Raw genomic sequence first — 27,400 nt, 5'->3', positions numbered from 1 at the left:
AGCATACAGTAACAATGTCCTGATTTCACTGAGCCCAAAGTAATGAAAGTCTGTGTATTGCTTTGTCTAACTACGTACAAGGATATTATCATCTCTTCAATTACTGTTATCAAATCTTCACATGCCAAGCAAAACAAAATACCACCATGAAAAATGCATCACGGCAAACATATGATGGCACCATAACTTATGGAGAACCCTGAAATGAAGTTGACATAGGTTTTCAATTTGAAGGCACAATCTACATAAGTTAAAGTAAGTGTAACTCACAAAAACCCTATCTAACTAGATACTCCTGTGCATGGATACAGTGTTGTGCTTAGTTTGCATTTATTTCATCTTATCTACCTAACTTCCACTTTTAGTTGCACTACTTACAATGGCACAGAATACGTCAATGGCACCAACAAACTTGTTGGAAATTTGTGACATACAATGACAGATGTCTCCTGATATTATTACTTATCTTTATCTATTACACATTTTTTGCTACCTTGATTAATTAGTTTATAAGTTAGAAGTGATTCTATGGTATCATAATATAAAGAATCCCTTCACTGGCCTCAATCATCACTGTTCAATCATAATATTGATGTTAAAATCTAGAAATTAAATAATAATGTAGACAGACAAACATAAATACCAGTATTGCTGTTCTACTTGTATTATTGGAGATGTCGTGGTCCTGGTATAGCCGTGGCAACTCTTGTCTGGTGTATTTTGTTGGTAGCCTTATATATATACGTATTGCCATCACAAGAAAGGCCTCACCTTATATATACGCCCCTGCATAATTTTGTAAGGGCTACATATAAGGCTATCAGCAAAGTTCACCAACCAAGAGTCACTATGGCTATGATCCTGGCACAACAACTACTTACTTGGATTATGTTTACCACAAAACACTGTCAGCCCCCTGATTTAGCCTCAACAGAACTTTTGATCCACAGCCTATTATATAAATACCCATGAAACTGAGGAAAGACCAGACTGTCTCAATGTTCAATGGCTTTCACACAATTCCTATACAATCCAAGTACTGTATGTTTTAACACTAACTCCTTTCACTGACTTTATCCTCCAACTTTCAGATGGAAGCATCTCCTGACAAAACAATCACATTCTTGAACGGACAATTTTCACATCAGTCATTCATAATATCAATACATTACATTTGTCAGTAACTTTTTAATTAACACTTCAGTCACAATTATTACTTTGCAGCATGGTTGCACCACAATGGTTATAATGTAGAGTTTCCGGTCCTCACTTGAAGTACTGTAGACCCGTCACCAACATGAATTTCTCGATAAAGATCTCGGAGTCCAGGACGGCGATGTGGGCTGCTCGGCCAATCAGGGAGTTGGCAGTGTTGGGGAGTGAGTGGATGACATCATAGCGGACCAGATTGACGTCTGGGTTGTTGACAACAGGTTGGAGAATGTTGTTGATCATCTCAGTGTACACAGCACCTGTGGATGTAGGTTAGGTCAAGTTCAACATAGAAGCATTTATTGTCAATACAAAAATGAAAGTATTTTTGTACATTCAGTCAAAAATATACCGAATACATATCATTCTGTACAATGATTAATGATTATATCTATGGGGTTGGTATTCAGGATTGTCCATATTCTTCCATATTAGATCAATAAACATACGATTTTCTACAGATGCAAAATGCCAGCATCCTGGCCTGTATACTCCACATATACACCACCACATATTTGTTACAGAGCCCCTGGCTTCAGGCCAACCTGAAAGACCTTTAATAGAGAGAATCAGAGAGTGTTTCAGCTGTGAAAAACCTGACATCTGTCAAAAACATCCTCCGAATTTCATCTCTTCAAAGTACCTGTATTCTGCTGATAACACACAAAAAAATCCCGCTAGTACTTTTATCTACTAATGTGGCAGGGATCTAACCTCAGTAACAATGGCATGATTCAGAAGGATTTGTCTGGGCATGCTACCTGCACACTTAGGCTTGTTTTTGTGGCCATATGCCAATAGGTAATGCACTAGGCATTCACCTCATTGTGTATATAATGGTTTTTAAATGAATGGGTTGTCAGGCAGCAATGTCGCCAAGTATCAAATTGCAATTTTCCTCTTTAGAGCTATTTACATTTTGAATTACCAAACTGCTCTAGGAGGAACAGCAGTAGAGAAGGTACCAGTCACAACAAGCTACACCAGACACAAACATCAACAGATACAGCTGGCAGCAAGCCAGCTTTACTATCCAAGGCCAAATCTCCTTCTAAAGTACATAGAAACAATGTTGACAGAAAAGCCATAGTCCACAACATTAACCTACAGCATCCTGTGTGTGGCCTTGCACCTCAAGATTAGTACTGCTTATTGACAGATTAACTTTTACATAGTTAATTTTAAATCCTTTCCGTTGTCGTAAGTGGACTGATTTTTTGGACTGATTTTTCAAACATGTTTAACTTTTGGTCAATGTAATCAAAAATTCCCCTCTTTAACCAGTGGCAAATGCAGACCAAACATCCCCAAACTAGAACAACAATGGCATCACCTGTCCATACAACCTGCTGGACAAACAACTCACTCCCTGTACTTGATAGGTTCAGATGCATAGACACGTGCGCCAGTTACTTTAGGACACTGCCATGACTACCGGGTGACTACCCAATAACCTTAGCTCAATCTGCAGCTAGTTGTAAACAAGTCTACACTTGCCTGTCTAGGTATAGAAAACTGTAACTATAGCATCAATCTGAATTCTCGATTCTAGTCTAGTCTAGTCTATTAAAATTTTTCAACATATTCTGATATCAAACAACAGTGCTGTACGTCACTACTTTACTCCATTAAATCTGAGTTCTTGCACTGTACTATAATAATGACATTCACAGCTGTATGACAAATACACAAAGACTGCCTGACATTGAAATTAGAATGCATAAGTGAGTAAATATTGCAAAATACAAATAATTGAACAACTGTTAAATTTGGCCAGGTGCCACCCAAATAAAACAGTGGACTTTGAGCCACCCCTGTCAACACTGTCCGACAGTGTAAAAGTGCTTGTGTTATCTAATGTTGACAGTGTTGTCTCCTAGTCACACCTGGTTGGCAGGGCTGGTCACAAGGCAGTCAGGTGAGATTGGAACAGGTGTGTCCAAGTATGTGAAGGTCACAGCAGGGACAGGGATGCTTGACTGTGTGTGTACAAGTGTGTGTGTGTGTGCGTGTGCGCGTGCATGTACATGTATGTGTGTGCGTATGTATGTGTGCATGTGTGCGTGTATGTGTGTATGTGTGCATACAATGTATGTATAAGAATGATAAATAGAAGGTGGTGCTTGATTGATCAATCCATGGGGCAGGTAATATCACCTTATTGATCATTGCAATATGCATTCCTTAAATCAAGTACAATCCATGACAGACAATCTGAAGATTCAGCATTAGTACATGTGACTTGTGCCAACAACACCTGTCATTGACAGACGTTCCAAAATGCAGTCATGACCACTGCTGGGAATGACATCTATGGGAAGGGAAGCTGACGTACCAAACTGTTTGTCCTTGACAGCACTTTTGCACATTTCGATGCGGGCAGAGTGGAAAGGCACATAGCGGTCCTGGACGGAGCCCACCAGCAGCACATTCTTGAACAATGCTAGACCTGTGATGGGAAAAACAGAAAGGCATTTTTTCAGTTTCCCAGAGCGACACATACAGGCCAGCTCCTCTGCCTCAGGGACATGAGGAAGCCTTCACCAGGGGCAAAGGCTGGCAAAGTTACTTGGGCGCACATTGACCCTGAACCAGAGGAGTTGGTCTGGAAACAGTCTGTCACAAGCAAATGCTGCTGAAATAAAGACAGTTTTGCCAACAGTATACTGACAATCAAACTGTAACTAAAATGTAGACAGCATCTCAAATGGCTTTTTTAGAACGAAAAACAGTCTTTTTCTGCAAGAACTGTAGGAGATACTGATTAAAAGTAAGAGAACCACCACCATTCCAAGCATACTCCCATGTCCCCGCACACTCCAATCATACAATGCAGACTGTTGTTATATCAATATCAGAGACAGCCTACCTGGTTTTTGCGAAAGTCTGTACAGGAAAGTGTGCCTGGGGGTCAGGGTGGTCCTTGAACGCCAGCTGGAGGAGGGACCCTGACTTTTTCCACTTCTGCATAAACCACATCCCTGATGGAAACAACAAAACAAGCAAACCAACAATAAACACAGCTGCCACATGGTTTAAGGCACTCCCAGGTATGATGTAAGACATTGTACAGGCCTTGTCCAGTGCACTGATTTAGTGTGAGACTACATGTGTATGACTTGACAAACTTTCAGGTTGTTCCTCTTTTTTGCAGAATCCAACAGAAACTTGCACTGTATCAGTGGTACAACATTCGCTTGTTTCTCTTTTTGCAGAATCCAACAGAAACTTGCAATGTATCAGTGGTATAAGATTGGCTTCCTCAAAATTGGACATAATCCAATCAAACAGGCCGTGCCAGAGAGTTTGGAATTGTAACTTGTGAAAAAGGTCACCAATCTCAGTCTCAAAGTGGCAAGGTCTGTTCAACATCTCACAAAGTCACCTACATCTACCTCCATGTGGGGTATGCAGTTTTTAAGCTGCCTTTCCCAAACTTGCTGAGGTAAAACAGATTCCACCAGTTGTAGCCCTGGGATACCACGATGGAAATCTGTTTACTCTGAACAAGTTTAGCTGCATGCAACGTAAGAAAACAAATATTGTGTTAAAGACAAGAAAGACGATTAAATCGGCATCAACAAAAATAGGATGTTATGTTGAAGTCAGTCCACAAAGATGCATAAATGATGCAAAGCTATTCTTTCATGAACATAGCTGAGAAATAATCCTTTTGTGTTGCAACTGAGAATGCTGCATGCTTGTACAAATGTAACGTTACATGAAGTAGGCAGCTTTAAACCTGCATGCAAACAGCTGTGTCCCTGACTGAACTGTTAGTCTGGTCATCCTTTTATCTTCTATCCTATGTATGAACCAAATAGTTGTCTGTTATACACTGTATGCCAAACTTCCCAAATTTGCAGATATCTCCTACTAGCCATAGGTTGGCACATGTACCATGGGGGTGCTGTTTAGTCCAATGGTCAGGGACTGGACAGTTAAAATCAGGGATTTTTGCCAACCTAGATGACAAAAAATGCTCTTTCTTCTTTTCTTAAGTTATAGACTCTATCCAGCCACTAGCTAGATGGATAAAAACTAAGGACAACTCTGGTTGATGGTAAAAAGGTGGTTGATGTAATGGATCAGAATGATTGTAATTTTCTTCCATGCCTGCAGTGTAACAATTATGTCTTAAGCCAAGATCTGTCAGGACAGATGCAACTTGTTCCTTGTAGAATCTGCAGACATTTGGGAAGTTTCACATAAGGAGGGAGGGGGGGCAGAACAGTGCACACAAGGGGAACAGAACATGCCTGTGTCGTCGTCTCCAGCTGCTTCTGTCTCACCTAACCTAGGACTACCTGCTTCTTCTGGCATGGTATGAGAGGACATGTAGTGAGGACGGGGTAGAGATATAGACAGGTAAGTCAAACAAATGGGGGACAGTAAGAAATCAGGAGAAATCAGGAGACAGACCCACACATTCACACAAGGGCATAGTTACATATCACTCAACTACATACAAGTACATGTAATGTACATGCAATATTTTATACAGAGAAATTTACAACAGAAGACAGAAGATGACAATAACTTTCAATTTGACGGGAGCTGGAGCCTAGATGACAGCAGTAGTTACAACTAACTTTTGAACATGCAAGGAGTACAAAGGGTATCTAACATTCATACATTAAGTCATAGAAAGACCTGTTGAACAGGGCAAAGGGCTGAAATAAGGAGAGAACATTGCTTTCCTATCAGTTGCCTTATGAAGTACAGGTACACAATTGGATATCTTGAAGAGAACCATGGGTACTATTTGGTAAGAGAAAAACAAATCTTACCTGTCCTAGCATGAAAGTTGGTAAAATACATGATGAAAATTAAGTCTTACCTGTGTTGACAAGAGCACTGTTGTTGTACAGCGTGCCGAGGTGAGGACCAGAGAGAGACAGGAGGGTGTGGAGCTTGTCTAAGAACGGCACCATCTCGGGCCGGGTCAGTACAGAGCGGATGATGATGTTCCCCAGGGAGTGGCCGATGAAGCTGACCTTGGTAGGGGTCATCCCCAGCACCTCCACGTAGTACTGGATCTCTGACACCAGTCGGTCGGTCATCACGTCAAAGTCTGCAAACGTGTCCACCTGAGAATACAACAGTACATGTAGGCATGAACAACGATCCACCTGCATAGTACTTCAGTATTGAACATTTGAACTGTCAACTGTCAAAGCGATATTTAACCAGTGCTATCCCCAAAATGACCAAATTATTGAATGAACTGTAGACCTTTTAAATGTGGTAGCAGATATTATCTGTATCTGTCTGTATCTGTATAGCCGGTATAACCGCCTTTTGGCGTAACACACCAGCTTCATTATGTATCTCTGTATGACAAAAGTACTGAATGAACTGTAAATACATGTTGTATTTTATAATGTGTTAGTATATTTTAGGTGTTATTAGATTTTATCCACTTGATTTATCTTAATTACCTCCTGTAAAGTCTGACACTAATTCAGTCTGCTGACTGCTATGTCAGATTGTGTTGAATTTCTTCCAATGAACCAACTTAGGGGCTTAACACACACTTCAATCTAGTCCACTATAGTTCAGCCTGGATACATGACGGAGGCCTCACCTGGTTTCTCTCGGACATGAGGAACTCCATTCTTGTCCCAGGTAGGCCCAGCTCCAGGTACGTCCGTACAAGCCTCAGGTCTGCACTGTTACCTGGGGGACAACAGCAGAGTCTTTCAGCACTTACATGTATGTAGGAGGATTTTATGATACAAAGTTAAAACAGTGTCTTGACAGTACCTTCACTGTACATGAGCATTATCCGGTAGGATAATACTAGTTTCCTTTGTTATAACAGTACATGAACTTAAATTGAAGAAAACCAGGTAAATGTTGAAATGGATTTCATGGAATACCTGTATAGTAGTTATATTTGTACATACATCTTGCCTTTTACTGCAGCATTTAGAGAAGTACCTAGTACTATTAATAATTAATGAGTGCTGATGACAGGGTCACGTACCATCCAACCCATGGACACACACGATGAGGTGCAGCCCGTCATCGTCGGTCATGTCGGGGTAGAAGTAAGGCACGAGCGGCTGTACAGACGGCAGGTTACTGTACACCTGGCCTGGGAACCTCAGCTGCTTCAGTAACTCTGCTTTGGCAGTTTTAAAGCTGTGCAGGGAAAAAAACCAGTCAATTTGTACCAGCTGTACTTATATCTGCTGAATGTAAAATCAGCTCTGATCTTTCAGACAAACCTCAAAATCACAAAAAAAACTGTAAGGTAAAACCTTATTAGCTGCCTGTTACCTCATTTTCCTCAGTGCCATCAAGGATGCCAGCTTCTCTTTGGCAGTGGTTGCTTCCCCATTGGTTGACACCAGGTCACCTGACATGGGGGTGGCTTCCACTGTTGAGACCTCACTTTTTGTGGGCTGTTTGGTGATTGGTGGGTTGACATTTGATGCTGGTGCGCTCACATCTGATACTGATGCACTGACATCCGATATTGGAGTTTTCATATCTGATACAGGCGTTTCAACATCTGTTAATGGCTTGGATGTTTCATCCTCATGTATGTTCTGATTTACTGCTTCCTGACTTGACTGTTCATCCCCTGATGGAGAGTCCCCATCTGCACCAAATGTTGTCTCTATTTTGGACTCAGTTGGTATGCTTGTGACAGTATGGTCATTGTGCTCAAGTGACGGTGTTGGGCCTCCAACAGTCTCCAGGTGAACCTCGCTGCCAAATGTTGTCATCAGTCTGGACTCTGTTAGAAGCTGTTCTTGGGACCAGCTTGGCTGGGGCGGCCCGGCACCAGCAGTGTCAAAGGTCGTGACCTTTTCTGAGCGTACTTGACCTCCAGGACCATCGAAGGTGGTGATGGTCTTGCATTCAGTACGGACCTCATCAAAAGTCCCTTCCTCCGCCGCACAGGCTCCATACTGTTCGTTAGAGTTGGACGAGTCCTGGTCAAAAGCACCCAAGTCATCCCCTTCCTCATCTCCTATTGCTAAACTTATGGCTTGAATGAGATCGCTCTCTAAGAATGAATGCACAGCACTCTCTATGGACTGACGAAAAATGTCGTCTGAGAGGGAAGGTCTCCTTTCCTCGCCTGGGTCGTGCCCATTCTCCACTGCATGCGGGGTGGGCTGCAACAGTCTCTCAAAGAGTTGGTTGGCATCTCCCCCTGGAGAGTCCTTTCCCTCCAGACTCTCTGAGATGCCACTGTCCACCGTCTCTGTCGCACTCCAAGACGTGTCAAGACCTACAGGTTTCTCTGCCTCGCTGCCATTCTGAGAATCGCCCAAATTTGGTATGTCGTCTACTGATCCCATATCGACCAATGTCACCCCAAGGTCGACTATATCAAGCCAACTTTGACATTTGATTGGTCTGTCCAGTCTCATGGCTTCTCTATGCTCGAGACTAGTCTTTCTCATTCTCACATCTACATCTCCATTTCCACTACTCTTTGGACTTGACTCCAATGAAATGGACTGTTTTTCTAACATGTCATGATTTTTGCTCCCTGATTGATCACTTGATTCTGTCTCTACCAGCCCTTGATTTGACGCAGGTTCTGCTGATTTCAGACATGTGCTGTCGCCTTCTGAGCTCATCTCACTGTGCTCATCATCATCATCATCATCCCAAATCTCCATGTCAATCAAACCATCCTCATCGCTGACGAGGTTAGTCCAGCTGGCATACGCCGCCTGTCCACCAAGCCTGCCGTGCAGCTGGCCAAACTTGGGACTCTTCCTTGGAGACTTGTTTGGCCTGACAACCTCCTCTTTTTTGTTCTCAACAGGAGCAGCACCCTTCGCCTCTGCACCTGCCACATCTGTGGGAACCTCTGCCTGGTCCGACCCTTCCTGGCTCAGTCCTGACTGGAGGGAACCCACACTCGGCTTGTTGGAGCCCGTTTCACAGGAAACAGAGTCAGAGACCGACTGGTTCGAGCCTGACGGCGTGGAACCAGCTCCATCTGGTTCTGTTCGACTGGAAATCGGCATGTCCTCCTGCTTGTCTACAACTTCCTCTACCACAACGTTATGTACAACTTCTCTCTTCAGAGAAACAGAACTATCTAAACTACCTTGCTTCAGAAGAAAGCTGGGTTTACCACTGGGTAATGAACTGTCTAAGCTGCATTGCTTGACCATACCCTGCCTGGCGTCTGTAAAGGAGGTTTCTCTGGTCGTATCTGCCACGTTGGTCTCGCTCCAGGCAAACTTGGCAGGCTGGGGCCCTGAGTCTGCACTCAAGACCTCCAACGTGACAATGTCTGGTAGAGAGGATGTGTTGTTCTTAGACCCAGTATTTGTGAGCAGCTGCATGGGGATGGGTTCAGACCTACGTTTCAGTTTTGTCTCCTCGTCAGAACTTGAACCAACGGTCTCAGGCTCAGCCTTGTTCTTGTTCATGGACTTCTCTAGCTGCCTGTACCCCAGCGGCACCACAGGATCCAACCCTGCACTCTGGGATGGTCTTTTCAGGGACTCTGGCTTCATGTTCTTGATGAACTGACTGGTCTTAGACCCAAACTTTAACCTGCCCTTTGAACCTCTCCGCTTAGCCTTCGCCCCTGTGCTGTCCCCGTCTTTGCTACCCTGTGACTCTGATCTGTTGAGAGAGGAAGAGGAACCACTTTTCTTGTCTTTTGGATGACCTTTTGTTGTCTTTCCTGCTGAAGGGGAGAGAAGATCTCCTCTGGCTTTTGTTTTCATCCCCAGCTGTGCTGACATCTGACAGGTCCATGGAAGGAACTGCAGGAACAGTGATCAGAACTCTGGTTTAAGAAAAGGTACATGTTCGTAAACGTAAAACTTGACTGCAGTACATTGACATTCTTAGTTACAAATGTAGAACTACCAGTATGTTCTAATCTGGTTTCTTTCTAAAAAAGATTTAAAGGATTGCAACATGCATTGGGTTGTGTGGCATAATGGCAGAGCATTCAGTTCAGAACCAAGAGGTCCCGGGTTGAAAGTCCTGCCATGTCACCAACCTTGTGCCCTTGGCAAAGGCACTTTACACGACTTCGCTTACTTCACTATGCCAGAATGATCATTAGCATGATTGTGGGCATTAAAAGAAAAACTAAAACCAACAACTTTTACCTTCCTTGACATTTGCCACATATCTGTCCTCGAAGATGATGGGCAGGGTGGTGGCATCTCCGTCTGTCTCAGCACACTCCACAGGGACAGGCGGGAGGGTGGCGAAGTAGCAGGAGTTCCTCACCATGGCACCGATGTGGGCATGGCCCTGGGGGCTGCACAGGAGTTGGTAGACAAAGAGGAATGTTACATTTACATGATGTCAGGACCATCTGGACAAGGTATACTAGTAGCTACTTTTCTCTAATCTATTCTACTTTATTTGACTGTTACTGCAGCATGCAGGTTGTTCTCATTGTTGTCCACAATTAATACACCATACATGTAAAATGTGCCTTAAAGGACATGCTGCACACACTTTTCTGATTAAAAATACTTTCTCTCTCAGGATATCATGGCGATTATTGTTTGTGGAATGCCATATATACTGGTAAGCTGCTGTTAACCCACTGCTACTGACCTGTTCTCGCTGTACACTAGTGCACTCTGCCTGGGGTTGTCTACCGTAAAGAATGCTTCACAGAACCTCTGGACCTGTAAATACAGCTCATGTGAAAAACAAGTCCAAATGACCAACGTCCCCATTCCTAAAACTGACAGAAATGCATAGATTCTTCTGACTATAGATGACACAGCTGATGGTACTGACTTTAGACAAAAAAAGGGACCATAGCTTGCAACATGGAACATTTCTACAGAGCAATCACAAGTTGCTACCTTATATGAAAAAGACAAAACACAGGTCATGGCCTGTGCATATAGGCAGTAGGCAGGCAGGGCTTTAACACTTTATATTGCTGTGCTATTCTACACTAACACAACAGTGTGTTAAGCTGTGTACCCGTGTCTGGTGGTTGTTGTCTGACAGGTACTGTGCTATGGGTGTACTGGTGGTGACCATGTCCAGGAACTGTGTCCACAGGGCACACAGGTCTGCACACAGCTGGGTCAGGTGGGACGTCACCGTCTGGATAGCCTCATCCTGGGTCTTCACAATCTGGGGAAACATCAGGAAACATTACAGCACTTCAATTCCTAACTTTCTCCCTACTGTCTAACTCTGTAACCAATACAAATCTGGTGCCAAAAAGATACTTTTGCGGGGACAGGGACTCATGGACTTCATATTTTTAGTATAAAAGCTAAAAAAAAAAAGCACCACTTGAAATAAAGGAGGTAAAGAACAAAACTAATTACAAAGTCTGTTATGAGGGGTTTACTCTCACCTTCATGGCTTCACATAAGGTCTCCAGCCTGGAGTCTGTGTCTGTGACCTCTGCAACAGTAACAGAGACAAAGTTGCAATACCAGTACAGTGGCAACAAGGCAATAAACCGAACAGTGAGTTGCAATTGTTCAGAAGAAACATGCTAACATGTCAACAAGGCTGAGATGTTTGCTCAAGAAAAAGATCTGATGAAGTACTAAAAGGTATCTTGAGACTTGTCTGCATTGTAGACTACCAGTAACAGTATGTAAGTGTGCAAGTCCTACTTGTTACGTACCTAATCTGAACAGGTACTTATCAGGTGTCTTCCCCAACAGTTCCTGGTAGACCTCCTGCAGACCAGCGTACGAGGACAGGAGGGCAGCACACATCTGTCTGTGTGTCTCCCTTGCCTGGGCCATCGCCTCAGCAATACCCTTAGGGCCCTGCAGCAACAAAGGAGCATGTTCAGAAAGGTTACTTTCAGTGCTTGCAAAGCTGGCCACCAAAGCTGGCTGTGAAAACGTCCTGCTGACTACCTGCTGGCTGTTTCACCTGACATACCCATTACATATGTCCAATCAACTGTGTTACAGAAGGTCTGCATCATAGACATTATCACATACCAAATTGGGAAGCTTGCAATTGGTTCACATTATAGAGGAAGTCTTCATGATGTAAAATAGTCCCGAAAACAAAGAGTCGACAAAGAACATGAAAATCTGCATCCTTACCGGCATGATGGCTTTGTTCATGTTGACGGCTCCAAACAGTATCGACTCCAGGGACACCAGAGGGAGTTTGTTGCCTGCTGACTGACCCTTCAACCAGCCGGACTTGGCTGTCTTTGGAATACTGAAGAAAGTGCAAAAAGTTTATTTATCAACAGTTTCTTTACAAGCATTACAATGTAGTTTTCTTGAAAGCCAACAAAATGCTTTCATGCACAAAATGCTTTCATGCACATAATGCTTTCATGCACATATGCTTTCATGCACATATTGCATGCACCAATGAAACAAGTTCTTACCGCATTCTGCAGTGTGCACAAGCAGTGTCGAAAGGAGGTGGTTTGGAAAGAGAAGGTTAGGAAAATACATATTATGTTTTCATATCAATCATGCTGATTCACTCATTTTCATATTAAGTCTCTCTTTTTTGTTCCATCTATGTCAATCATTCATCCAGAAATTGAAGGCATTTACAGGGTATAAGACAAATTTCACCTAAACTGAACTTTCAAGACAGCATAGGAAAGTACATCCAAAAGGTTTTGAATCTATCTCTACACCTATGTAGAACTTGGATAACAACATTTATGGGATGGCTTTTTCATTGTTGACAATATATAACCTGACAGCTGATGATACATATAGCATGCCGTTAAGAAATGTAAAATATGTGTGTCATGAAAGTCTACCATAACAGGTTACATTTTTTTGTTACTGATAAAAGCTTTAAAAGTTAGTGTAAAGGTTGATGGGCTTATGACTGAGTCATGGTGACCCTACCACAGTATATGATTCATGATACCGGTATACTAGAAAAATGATAGGAAAAAACAAGCCATTTTAAGTAAGATACATAATAATGCCAGTACAAATAATCAAAGATGGGTTTCCCCTTACTTCATGATGGGCTGGTGCAAAGTAACCAGACATCCATGGACAGTGACCTCCATGGCACACAGGTGGAAGTAGTCGAACATGACCACAGCATGGTGGTGCAGTCCCTTGTTGGCACATAGGTGGAGCTTCAGCACCCTGCTGCTCACCACCTGCAGGCTGTCTGCATTATCAGCACTGCCAGGGAGACGTGATGGGAAGATATAATAGGTTTTAACACCACCTTTAATTAGTTTAAATCTTTCCACAATCTAGGGTTTATAGCATTACGTTACAGAGGTGCTAGGCTCTCAATATCATGTTGTATGAAAACAAACATATATAAAACAGAAATATTGGTATTTACTGTAAAAATAGAAAAGAGCGGCAAGTCTTTTCTACAAATGTGGAGATACTTATGAGATACAAATTATCTAGAAATATTTTGTACTACATAATACATCATTTGATTTGGTTTCCTTACCTCTCTTCAGAGAAACACAGGTCTAAAACCAGTTGGAAAGCAGCTGAATCGACTGTGTCCTCAATCTGGGAAAAGAAGTACTTTATTAGTTGTTTTTTCATACCATGTTTTCTTCAAGAATTGAAGTGGAATCCCGTGATTCAATGCTATAAAGGCAAGACCTATCTATAGAATGTGTCTGCCTCCCTTCCGGGACACAGTATATGATATGAAGGGTTAGGTTGTCATCATAAATTAAGACCTCTATCATGTACCTATGCAAACCTGCACTACCTCTTGTAACCTTATGGGGGAGCTTCTAAACACAATTTCTGTCAAAGGAGCTTAAAAATAACAGCCTGCCTATGTGAAAAGTACCAATCATGATCATATTCAATTGCTATGCAGAAACTGGGGCATTTCCCTGAGTGACATCAGAAATTTTCTCAATATAGTATATACCTCTTAATGAATAGGCAAATTTTTCAATCATGATGAACAGGATCTTCAGAATTTGTCCACATTGTCTGAGTCTTACAATACAGCTGTTCTGAGCAATCAGGAGCTATTGTGCCAGTGGTGAGTGGGAGTGCTTGTAATCATCTTCTTCATGGGAAATATCTCAGAAATAACCATGATCAAAATACCTGTATCTATATTGAAGGAAATCTAAATGGATCAACCATTCAATAACGCTTCAGCTTAGGGATGCCTTGGCGACGGAAGACGGGGAACAACTGACCTATCACATCTAAACCATCCATGTTTAAAATTAACTGCCATTTAAAGCAGACGATAAAGAGGCTCCTACCATATTTGATGACAGCATTTTACACCTTGCAATAGTTCACAGGAACAATATATTTATATAAACATTTTATAAAGATATATATATAAACATAAACATTTGCTGTGCCCAAGAAACACAGGACAGAGGCAAATGGCATTCAAGCCCCAGCACGTCTAACCCTTGTTACGGGGAACAACAGACGATAAATCGGATAGAGAGAGAGAGAGATTCTGGATTGATGAATCTGGAAATGTCATGTTTTGTCATGTTTTGTACACACCTTATCTGAGTCCACCAGTACGTGTACTTTGAAGAGGAAGATATCGTTGACCGTGACCTCCTCGTTCTTGTACAGGATCTGGAAGGTTTTACTGATACCCGTCGTAACCTCCTTAACCTGCGCTGAATACACATGTTCATATCCTGCAAAGGCACCAGCAAAAATCATAAATCTAGAATAATTATTGCTTACAGAAAACATTACAACGATAACATCAACCTCATTCCATCTAATCTCACATTCAAGGTCATCCACTTGTACATGCACTCACTCCTACATGTAAACCTTTATATCACCAACACTAAAATCTCCCAATATCATATTTGAAAAGGTTAGCACGTACGATTATCACACGGTACAGAGAAATCACAAAGAACCAATTTGAAAACGTTTTTCTTCATTTCCACGGTTTAAAGAGAGGTCAGGGTGAAACCTAACAAGGTGTGACGGATGGAAATGGCTACTTCTCCCTGCAGTCATGGTGATTACATATGCTGGATGAGCACACTCCCTCCCTGTGTAGGTACACTTGAAGAAATCAATAGCAGGGGAGGAGAAGTGCTCACAGTAGATGAGCAAATTCCAACCCGTCTTCACGGGGACATTGTACCGGCTTTACATGTGTTGTAAATCTGGGCTCTGTGAAGCTTTTACTGGCTATTCAAGATGGGTGTTTGGGTTTATCCTGGATACACCACACTTATGTTTACAGGATCTGTCCATCAACATTCAAGCCAGGTCCCAGGTCGATGACCCTGCCGCATACTTTGCATCTAGGTTATTCACAACTGGGCCTCATCACTCATCCTGTTCAATCCTGCACCCATTCATGCTGCCACATTAATGGATATGCTGTATAGTACATGTACATGTATTGAGTGGGAGGTTCTTGTGCATGGGCCGTTATGAAATTGAGTATACTATATACAAAATGTACATACTACGTTCGGGATTCCGTAACCTTCAAAATGAATGTTAAGATTAAATCTAGAACACCTGATGCAAAGATCTGTTACAATAGCCATTACAACAGTTAGTTTCAAATTTATCATAAACTCAGTTCATAAACTTTGCTTAGTTCATAAAATTTTCAATTCAATGGTAGCGCGTATCATTTTTTACTGTACCCAATATCTACATGTACTGAAGCAATAAATGTTACTCTCTCGTGAAGTGTTCATCTATAATTCATTGATAGTTTGATGCAGGCAGATCATCTTAAACACCAAGTTCAATGATGTCAAGGATATGTCATTTTAAGAATTCTGAGCCATAGCAAAACCGTACAGCATACATATACATTGTAGGGCAGATAGTTCCTTTGGGCCTATCTATCTGATTTCTTTGATGCCAACTCTAGACAGGAGGGTTTCAAGTGGTGAACCAGTTACTCAGAACTTCAGACAGTTCCCATTAGTATCTCCCCTGTGTTAAGCAAATATTGCTTGTTGCCTTCAGGAGGCGTAGATCAGGGAACGCAGGATGATGGATGAACCAACACTAAGTGAACGCCTCCTCCATCTGTAAGTCTCCAAGTTCTCATACTGGAGTAAGCTTCTCAATAAGGCCCAACCAACACAATAACATGGTTCTGCAACCATGACTTCAAGTTCTCACAAGTTGCAGAAAGACATGCAGACAGAGCTTGAGGGGAACCTTTAGCTAGCAGGACAATAAAATCTAAGAAAATTGGAACAAGGCAACTGTGAGAAGATGATAAGATGGAGGGTGTCTTACTGAGAAAGAAAGTAATGGACTGGTATTTTGCTGAAGACAGAAGTGTGGGAGACTTCGAAATTCTGGGGATTTTCTTCATCCCAACCCCTGTCGTAGAACAATCAATACACCCTGCCGCAGCACCTAGCCAATATCAGCGATTGCAAGACCAAGACCAAATCACCATTCTACCAGCATCCTTCTTTTATCATGTCCAAGGGCAAAGGAATGTAATTTGTGCAGCCTGAAGCTTTTGCACTGCTTTTATCTAAAACACACACAGTGCCCATTTCCTGACTGAATGATTGTTTTTACCCACCTGATGACAGGACACAGTTTGCAGTGCCTGGGTGATGTATGGAAATTCTACAGCTAACCAATTGGCAGTTCTGATAATATCTAGCACCAACACTTCTAGGCTGATGAATAAGTAATTTGTAACTACAGTTACCCTAAATCCATCTTTAATTTTAAAAGATTAAGATACCATTCCACATGTTGCAGGGGGGTTCTGGAAAAAAGCAAAAGGTTTCACCAAAAAAATTATTTTTACCTGATGAGTCAGCCAGATGAGCCTCCGTCTTCATGGGGGGTCTGAGGGGAGGCTTGAAGTAGGCTCGTACATGGTAGAACCTGGGGAGACAAAGGTATACAGGTTATATAGAGAATACTTACAGCTTTTAGTGTAACTATAGAAATACATGCCACACTGTTATTTACATGTACGTGTATGATTTCTTTCATCTACACTTCATCTGTTGTCTATCAGTCTGTAATTGACAGGTGCATAGTTTGTATCTAGAGATACACATTGTGTAAATACTAGTCCATTGTATAAGCAGGATGTGTGGAGGACAGTAATTATACTTTATTGACAGAACAAAATTTCAGGTATTTTTATAAGGTCTTCTGCAATTATAACACACACAAGCACCAAGCCATCTTCATTTCAATTCTGGTATTTCATATGACTGCGTTTATATAATATGACATTGCACATTGCAGAGAAATGTTTAAAGAAATTACAAACAACTTGCCAGTTACAAGCACTTTGGCAGCCCAAAGAATACAGGCTTGGTAATTTATGAACAACATTTGCAGAAAACAGAAAAAAAATATTTCAAGCCTTCAATAGCCTAGTCACTATATGTTTTTTGATACCTTGTAATCTGGAAATGGAAAGGAAGACTGGTGTGATTTGAATGGGCACTCAGCTGAATTATTACTGAAGTGACTGCGTGATTATACATCACACTTTTGAGGATTACTATGGTATACTGCACACGGTGTAGCACTTACAAATGTAGTTTTCTGAATAATGGAGCAGTTTCTATGAATGTCCTTGAAATATTCTCATGGCTACACTAAATGACTATGAGCTTTATAGATACAATGTATATAGATATAGAAAGACAGTATAGGTAGATATCATGTTACATAAAAGTACTTTATAACCTACAATAGAATTCAACAACAGATTCTGAAGCATGAAAAATGGTAACATTTGGTAATATTTTGTTCTTTACTTTCTTCAGCACATATCTTGACAATGTAAAAACTGTCTGTTTTACTATCTCAAGTTGAATACAGTTCATCATACAGGTAATATTTTTGCAATTAGTCAAGATCACACTGCCAATAGCACATAGGTTTGTCATATACAGTTTCAGCAACTTCTTTTGAGTTGCCAATCTGCAGTATAATCCACCGTCATCTTATATCCATGCCAGGTTTAATTTCTTTTATAATGTCATGGCATTAATATATCAAAAGCACTCGAAATCTGATTCAAAAGCAATTTCCATCCGATGTATTTATAGCTCTGTACAAAATCAAATTTGGGGTGACCTATAATTCTGTATGGCTTAAGGCAAAGAGGAAGAATACTAGTAAGTTGCACATTTGTTGTGCAACGTATATGTGTGCACTTAGAAAATCAACATCTGGTGACCTATAATTCTGTATGGCTTAAGGCAAAGAGGAAGGATACGTTGCACATTTGTTGTGCAACGTACCTATGTATATGTGTGCACTTAAAAAATCTACATCTGAGTCATACCTGTATTTGTAAAAGTGGCACACTATTTTTCATTAATATGATACAAGATAAAAGCAAGGCGTGCAGGCCTGCAGGGACTATCATCATCATCATCATCCAGGGACTATCAATAATTCACATCATACTGCAGAATCTTAATTATCAACTTTAACAGATTTTTGTCCACTTCACAAATAACAACCAATCACACTACTGGTTAATATTCACATTCAATTTGTTTTTTCTTTTTCATATCACGTTCCTATCACTCATAAGACAGAATAATCTGTACCATCATTACCTTCGCCAAGAAGGTTATGTTCTTAGATATGTAACTATCTACATAAACTTCTGCAAGGAACAAATCTGAGGAAGTCTTGCCGAGGCAACAACAACTTACTCCCGTCCCTATGAAACGAGAGTCAATGATGATAATTTGTATCCTGTGCTCAAACCAATAGACGGCTGTGGTGAATAAATCAGGTGTGGCTCATGATGTGAGTGTGCCCTGGGTGTAATGTCTCTCCCTGTCACACATTCATACCTCAGCATCCCTTCCAACCTGTCATGAAAGGTGATTATGTATATACTTGTATGACAACTCCAGTAAAAAGGGGACTGAATCTCTTAGTCCATGTTAAAACTGAGGGCCATGGCTTACTGTACTTCAGTTTTGTTTTTCAGGATACATGTTTCCTTGTGTTTCATAGGGATGCTGACTAGAAGTAAAGTCAAATGTTCCAGAAAGGTCCCAGAAAATTTTTTTCCTATCTTCAAATTCCTGCTGCATGTTTATATATATGCATGTCTGTTGCCTCACAATAGCTAATTGGAAATTTTGCATGTACAGGATCAGTAAGATACTAAGAATTTCACGATAATAAAGAAAACACAAAATTCACAAAAAAGTTTCACAGTTGTATGAGAACTTTGCTTATCTCAAAAGAACGCATTCCAGACCTATGATCACATGTTATGTAATTATGAACCACCCTGGGACAAGATTAGATTCTGCTGTTCTATGTTATTAATCATTATAAATTGTAATTCAGCAAGCTATTGCCTCCCAAAACACTGGGTAAATCTTTCAGGTTTAATGTAGTGTGTATGCATGCACAGATGTGATGTATAGCTACAGGCTACTGCACTGTCAGATGTACTTAATATACAACCCACCTAATCTCCCATGATTCCCATTTTATATTAAACTTCGTCTACAAAATATACAAAGGTAATAAACCAAATTGAGACAAAAGACTCTTTTCTATCCCATCCATCAAGATGACAGCCGCAGATATTTGTGCATAGATACATGTATTCTCCCTTGGGTATAACAAACATGCTGTTTGATGTAGACAACAGGAAAGTTAACTTTGACAGAAGGTCACACTGTAGGTCACCCATGTCTAGCAGGCATTGGTTCTTGCCAATGATGACAGATGACTATTCCTTTCAAAAATTTATCTAAAAAAAGATGTTTGTCCTGGCAATGTATTCTACATGTACCTTCATATTGTACTTTGAATTCAATTTCCTAGCTCTTGCTTTCTTCAAGTTCACTGGGCAAGGCTGGAAAACTAATTTCTCTGTCCTAGACTTGGGAAGCAAAAAGCTGTTACAATTTTACAGTGTGGCTCCTCTACTATCACCCCTGACCTTCAGGAAACCTGCACATAGCTCATAATTTCACAGTGAGTTTCTGGTTTGAGCCTGCGGCTACACCAAGCAAGGTCACTGTTGAAGTAAAGCCAGATGCCCATTACTCAACAGCACACCCAGAGGTATACAATCTATGTATGCTGCAGTCATAAAAACTGAGTACAATACCTCATGTACTTCCATTTTAGCGACTGCATCCTACAAATGTAGAAATTATTCCAGAGTCCAGACTGATTCATATCATAGGTTTGTAGGTTTTATTTCAATGCAAAAGGTTTGAAATACAATTAAAAGTATCCTGACATTACAAAGTTAGGAAAGACACTGGTGGACGTGGAGTATGCTTCTGTAGCAGGTTGAAGGGGGCATTTCTTCCTGACACTTTGAATAAAATATTTAGTAAGGAATTAATGAAACAGTCAAGCGCTGTAACTAACAGGCTGATACAAGATTAAAATCAATTGGTACAACTCCCAAGATACATGTAGATTGTGTTTCTCCATCAACATTTATTCTCCTAACATGTTAGTAGATAAGTACATATATGGAGGGACAACATAAACATTGAACAGGGTACATTTGGCACCGGTATCACCCATAGGGTACCCTAAAATCTGAGATTGATGTCATAAAGATTGCTATCACAAGACTCTATAAAGCTATTAATTTTTTATGAAATGGCTGCGAAGGCCATTCCGTTAGTCTGCACCTATACATCATCCATAGCAGAAGTAAGTGATGCTGAATCAACAACATGCACAACTCAAAGAATACCGGCATTTTTTTAACTGTTGAATAGTACAGCACTTATCATGGATACTGCAGATAAAATCAACAACGTACCAAAAATCGAAAAAAGAGAGATGGGATAAAGACAGACTTGGAGCACCTGTAAAGAAATAAGTAACCAGTATAAAGTGGAAAGGCATTTTGTTCCAAATTTTCAAATGGGTATAACAAAAAACTGTCTACAACGATCTTTCCTTTCAACCTTTTCTGTCACAAGACTTGACTTTTGTACAATCCATCCGCAACTGTACTAATATGCCCTCAATTTCTGTATCTCGATCTATAGCAATTTTCTGGCCTTTCCTTTAACGTAGGAAGTTGAATAAACCTAGCCTGGGTACCATCCGGATTTTGTTCTGCTACACTAGAAAAAATTCTAGTAGGGGAGCAAAATCCGGATGGTACCCAGGCTAGAATCAATGATATCTGTAAGGCCCAAATGCAATGTCGCTGACAGAAAATGGTTGCTGGTTTCAGATCGTTGGCTGATTCTAGCTATTTATTGGTGGTACCAAAAAATAAATGGACTTCTCACATAGCTTTTTGGGGGCTATTTCAAATGCATCAAGTATGGACTAATGACGACAGTGTCCCCCTTGCGGGTGTGGCAGTCAGCTGTCAGGAGTGGTGCACATTGCTGGGTGCCACATTCATGTCTGGAAAGCACACCAGCTGATAAAACAAAGGAACAATTCTAGTCATCAAGTGCCCCTGACATTGATATGTTGGCAGCTAGAACTTCTAGTAGAAGACGGCTATGACTTATGCATGGCAAAGAAAATGAACTGCCTGCATCAAAAGAATAAATTCCAGCTCAAAATGTCAAATTTTCAACTTCAAAGTACATTTCATTTCATGGGGATAGGCGCTTACAGCTCTTAAGGTTCTTATCAAAGGAACAATTCTATTAACCAACTACCCGTGACATTGCTCTGTTGGCTGCTAGAGGAATAGCAATGACTTATTTATGGCCGCTAAAAGGAACACTAGAAACAGTAACATGGTCCACTAAACAGCACTTCAGTACTTTGACGACACAAATCTCTATCAATGGAACCTAAAATTCTTTCTCTATTACACATATGAAGATTTCATCTCAGCTCACCAGTTTGTATATCAAATACTTTTGATATTGTCCCCATATCTCTTTTTGTATAAGTACTTGAGATGGGAGCTTTGGAAATAGGAGGAAAACAGTTCTAATTGATTTTTAAATTGCAGGACTTGTGCCTCAGGCCTAGGGTGATCCCTGCAAAAGAAAAGCAATTAGAACTGTTTTCCTCCTCTCCCCAAAGCTCCCCACTTTGAAGTGCTCATTATGAGAGAATTGTGACACAACTTTCACATAAGACAGAGATAATGATACAAATCTTTCCCATCTCAATGATAACCAGGGGAAAAGGATAACGGGAAGCAGTGACAGTTGGTTAGGTGTTGAGATGGGAATGAGAACCTGCGGGGAAATTAAAACAACTAACTGGATGCAGGGATCTCCCCAGAAATTTAGGACAGAATGGAGGAGGGTGCGAAATATCGGTAAATTTGACCAAAGAACCCTGGAAAAGGGTGTAAAAACACTAGTTTTGAAAATTAACAGGGTGGAGCTGAGATAAGGACTGGGTGGAGGAGCTCCACTGCTCCATTGTTTAGGGAGGTCCCTGGGATGACAGTACGTGGGTTAGGAGAAAATAAGGCTAAGACAAGAGTGTGATGCTTTCATGTACAATTCACATTTGAAGTTGCTTGAACACAAGATTAAGAACTTTACCAGTACTCTATGATAAAAGTATCAGTTTTTACAGCTTCATGCAGCAAGTAATATATTACTGCTACTACTAGAATTACAGTTTAATGTAACTCAGTACTCCTGACCTGCAGTCATAGATTTTCTGCATGCTCATAATTCAGTCTGTCATATGAAAGAATACAGCAGACATGTCATATTACCCCAGGTCAGGCCCAGGCTGACAGAGCTCTCAGAGGGACTGGGGTTCTACATGGTGGTAGTATTACAATGCCAGATATTCTGACTCATGGAGCTGTGATCATATAACAACATGAAAATTAAGAAAAATTGCCCAGTGTATCTACTACCAATGAAATCACAAAAACATTTGACAATCTGGTGGCTAATAGTATGTGTCACAGTGAGTATCTTTATAAAGTTCAGAACTATCCCAGATGGCCCCTCAACCTTAAGTGTCCCAATTAACCAAAGATGCAGCAAGAATTGATGGGAAGGACACATTTTTATTGACTCTGAAAATAAATGTTGTATCCCTAACTACTTTCTGCAGCATCCCATGCTAGGTAATTGCCAATTCTACATGATAAAAAAATTGAAGACTGCAATTAATCCAGTGAACCTCCCCATAATTCAAATGTCACAGAATGCTTATAATTTGTACACTACACAAATGGCTCATCTGCTTTCATTTTATACATGTACAACATACAGTTTGTAAAAACCATTCTAATTTAGACGGTTTTCTCCAAGATATCAATGTTGAAAATACCAGATATCTGGATCCATAATTACATGGAGCAAGGGGCCACACCTGGCCTGGGTAGTCAGGCAACAGAAAAAGCCCAAAGTCTTGTCATGTACATGTAAGATGTTTTAGGTTGAAGTCTAAATCAAACATAAGTACCCATCATCAAGTTATATGGAGGTAACCTGTAATCAACCCTACATGGAACCCTACATTAGAACTTTAAGGATACATCAGAGTACAATAAAATCATTACATACCTACTCATTAGTGCTTTTACTGTTATTATGTCCTCAGAATGAGAAAAATAGGATGTCTCCCTAAGTACACATGTATCTATCATTATCAAGGTCTGTCTTATAGCCTTCTCCCCAGATATAATTGTTACAAACGAACGCTATGCAGAGATCAGCAAATAGAAAAAAAATAATAATTGGTTGGTTGTCAATAAAATAACCTATACCTGTAGTTACTCATAGGAAATTCAAACTCTTCTACTGGATGAATTACGGAGGATAATTTCCAGACGTTTCAAGTGACATCCACAAAAGTACCAGTAATCTTCTTGCAGTTAGATCTTAGATGTTGGGCATGATCTTAGATGTATCTGGCAGACATGTTCCAGTCATCACCTGTGACCTGTCTGTCAGGTCATCTGCTCATGATCACCCTCCCTGGGTTTCCCTGTTCTAAATATAGCACCTGTCTAATCAACAACACAATCCCTGGCTGGGAACAATGTGGCACAAACTTCTAACCTGCAACTAGGCAAGGTTCAAGTAGTGGCTGTTTCTTCGAATGGTACTTAAGGGTTAAGTATGTATACAGTGTCATAAGGCCTGGTGTATATGGTGTCATAAAGCCTGGTCATTTCTTATAACCACCGTTCAAACTGCCTACACAAACTTTTGTTGTTTTTTTCCATCCACACTTCTTCCAACTGATCAAGCTGCTGTCCATTGTGATGAGCAAAATTAGTATGTGAGCCCTTGTACATTGTAATACTTTCTTCTTTTGATAATAATGGAATATCCACAGATATATTCAGTTCTGACACCATCAGAAGCATGTATTTTAGAGCCAGTCATCATGCCCACCTGTATATAGGTACTGAGGACACTGTATATATCTCATATATATATAATCCACCCATAACATCCCCACATGACTGTCACTGTACCTAAGCCGGGCTAAGGCAATCTGGCTACTTACCCACAGTTGAAGAGCTACATTGGGAAAGACATGACCTCAATTAGACCCATATTCAGTGCTAATCATAGGTATCATTGTTGTACTGACAGGGTTCTTAGAAAACATGTTACATGTATATCAGGCGCATGGCACACTACAGGCAACAAATGTCAAGTGGGCAATCATATAGTCCAGCGTAGATGGTTTAATGATACCATTATGATAGAAGAGGCGGTTCTGGGCTCTTCAATTTAGACCTCTTATGATATAGGGCAATTTTGTCAAGATTGCACATGATTACATAGAAGTGTGTTCATGGGGCTGAGCAAGATGTAGTCAAGCAAAGTTTGTCAGCATTGCTGAAGGTTAGAGTCAAGTTCATTGCAATCACAATGATCAAAGGTAACTCCAGTTATCCACTAGCCTACATGAGAAATGTTCCTGCCAAAGGAGATGATCAATAATAAAATGAAAAGACACAAATATGGGCATGTTTTGGAATCAGATCACAGGACATAGGAATTAATATGGGCTGAGAAATTAGGTAGAGGCCCTAATCAACATATCACAGTGACTAATTTTGTTGGAACATAGCAAAACAGATCTCCACCACCAGCTTGCTGACACACTGGTTATGGCATGTCACTGTGTCAGGGTTATGGAACAACTGCAGGGCCAGCTGCACACATGTAACATGACTGTTCACGACCTACATGAATCACAGTAAACTTGACCCGAACCCTGGGGTGAGCATAACCCTTTCATCTGGAAACAGCTTTTAGTGCATGTATTCATCTAGCGATATTACCTCGTTAAGTGCTCATTAATGGGCTCATTATGCTCATACTTAATCTGGTGCTCCCTGTGATCAAGGAGCTTGATATAACGTCCTTGCTGAGATTAAATGTAACAATTACAATATCAAGAGAGAATTTCCCATCATGATGTTATAATGAGTGGATGTGAAATGCCGCCAGTATATCCCACTGGTAGCACTCTCCTGGCAAATTATAGAAGTCTGCAGACTATGAATCAGTAATCGTTCTCTGAGCCTCATTTCTCCTGACACATTGATTCATGATGCAACCCTGTTTCCTGTAAAAGAAAGTTCTTTTAATGTTCAACAACCAGTGAGTTTTCACATCCAACGTTTCAGTGACTGTCTGTCACCTTCTTCAAAGCAACAGACAGTCACAGCAACATCAGAAAATCCACTGGTTCTGGAATAAATTAAAGAACTAAAGAGTCTCTTGCCAATCTAAAGAAATTATCAAAATGTTGTTTCCTCCAGTCCCAAACATGAGCAATTTTTAATTTTTAATTGCTCATATTTCAATGAAATATATTGAATGTCTTTTTTTTTTACATTTTACAACAGTAAGAAGTGTGTTACTGTTAAAAGAACTATTATAATATCACAGGGTGTGCAATAGAATGAATGTCAACAGTAACAACTGCACTACTCTTGAGTTTGTGTACTGTCTTCAATCATCTCAAATCTTGATATAATTTTGTTGACATCAGCAAAAACTGGGACAAATATTTCTGACACAAGTTTAATGGGCTATCAGAACTGTTGGTTTCTAATACTAGTTCCATAAAACTACCAATTAAATATATATCTTTATAATATTTAACGTTACCTGACTCATGAGGTATGCATGTACTTTTAAGTGACACTGACACATAGATAATTTTTACAACACTCAATAGGACACATATCTACCTTTTGTCATACATATCTTACAGAAAGGGCCTTTACCTAGTCTAGCTTGCCAGCTAGACTAACCAAGGAGGTTTGTTTGTTGAGGTTAATACCGACCGTTGGTATTATTGGCACGGGGCACCCAGTGAACAAAAGGTGTTGTGCAATTCAAATGAGATCAGTGTTTTACAATACAGTACCAGATGTGTGCACCTGTAAAAAACATTATTCACATGGCAGTTCTTAATGACTTCTGCATTTAATCACACAACTTAAAATGTGTATTGGCCTAAAATTTGTTGACAAGACTTCAAAACATCGTTGATACACTATATACAGCCTTTTACCTTTACAATAATTTGTTTGTTTCAAACAAGGTGTTCTTGTTTTGTCTTCCCTAAACGATAGGTGGACGAATATCTTTTGAAACATGCAAAGAAAACGTTTAGATGCAGAAAGTAAATTCCTTTCGACGAAGCAAATGACCGCATAATATTATACATAATTTTTGTCTCAGGGTACCAATAAAAATCTCGCCCCCCTCCCCCATTCATCACAACTTGTCACAAAGTATAAAATGTAAACAATGCCTACCCTCTTTGGAACAGATCGACGTTGTAGAATTTCCCAAACGCCACAGAAAACTCTACTGTCGCTTGTAGCTCCCCCATGGCAGTGACCGGGCTACGACGAGATTCTTCAAGTTCTTGGTAAACTTGAACCTCAGGTATTCTTCTGACTTTCGCTGAACCCGATATGCCTCAGCTTTTTAACGGACCGTTGTCAAGTAAGCTGCGATTAAAAATGCCGGAGAGAAACGGAAAATTTGGACTGTTCCTGCCGGTAGCATCGCCTGTAGAAGTCCTCCTTCGTTCTACATACTCGGAATGCTAAAATTACGCGGAATATTTAGACAGTTGGGCTTTAACACAAGACAGACACACATAGACAGACCTCCCGGCAAAAATAGATCAAAACTTCAACATGCGCATTGGCAGGCCTTCCCACAATCCTCTTGTTTTGAAATGGAAATATAGCAGCGCTCTCTAGCGGATAGCTGTGGTTTTACATTAACGTTTCAGATAGAAGTCGGGAAGCGCTATAATACTACAATGTACTAGTATGAGTGTCTGTCATGCCATTTCAT

At 40.6% G+C, this 27,400-nt stretch overlaps 1 protein-coding gene across 1 annotated transcript; it reads right to left on the bottom strand.

Moving 5' to 3' along the window:
* Positions 1-333: 333 nt before the first annotated feature.
* Positions 334-27,266, bottom strand: LOC109480930 (protein FAM135A-like). The gene is given in 20 exon segments (XM_019783321.1): positions 334-1,472; positions 3,548-3,661; positions 4,082-4,121; positions 4,123-4,193; positions 6,053-6,302; positions 6,800-6,891; positions 7,202-7,359; positions 7,498-9,860; positions 9,862-9,965; positions 10,320-10,474; positions 10,780-10,853; positions 11,161-11,316; positions 11,546-11,595; positions 11,825-11,972; positions 12,261-12,381; positions 13,155-13,328; positions 13,615-13,679; positions 14,664-14,806; positions 16,933-17,012; positions 26,848-27,266. Coding segments are annotated over 20 exon segments (4,641 nt in total). The 5' UTR covers positions 26,925-27,266; the 3' UTR covers positions 334-1,266.
* Positions 27,267-27,400: the final 134 nt, after the last annotated feature.

This window comes from Branchiostoma belcheri, unplaced genomic scaffold, assembly GCF_001625305.1.
Source record: "Branchiostoma belcheri isolate BF01 breed outbred unplaced genomic scaffold, Haploidv18h27 scaffold53, whole genome shotgun sequence".
Lineage (NCBI taxonomy): Eukaryota > Metazoa > Chordata > Leptocardii > Amphioxiformes > Branchiostomatidae > Branchiostoma > Branchiostoma belcheri.
The sequence above is the reverse complement of the archived record's forward strand: the minus strand, read 5'-3'. Positions and strand labels throughout refer to the sequence as shown.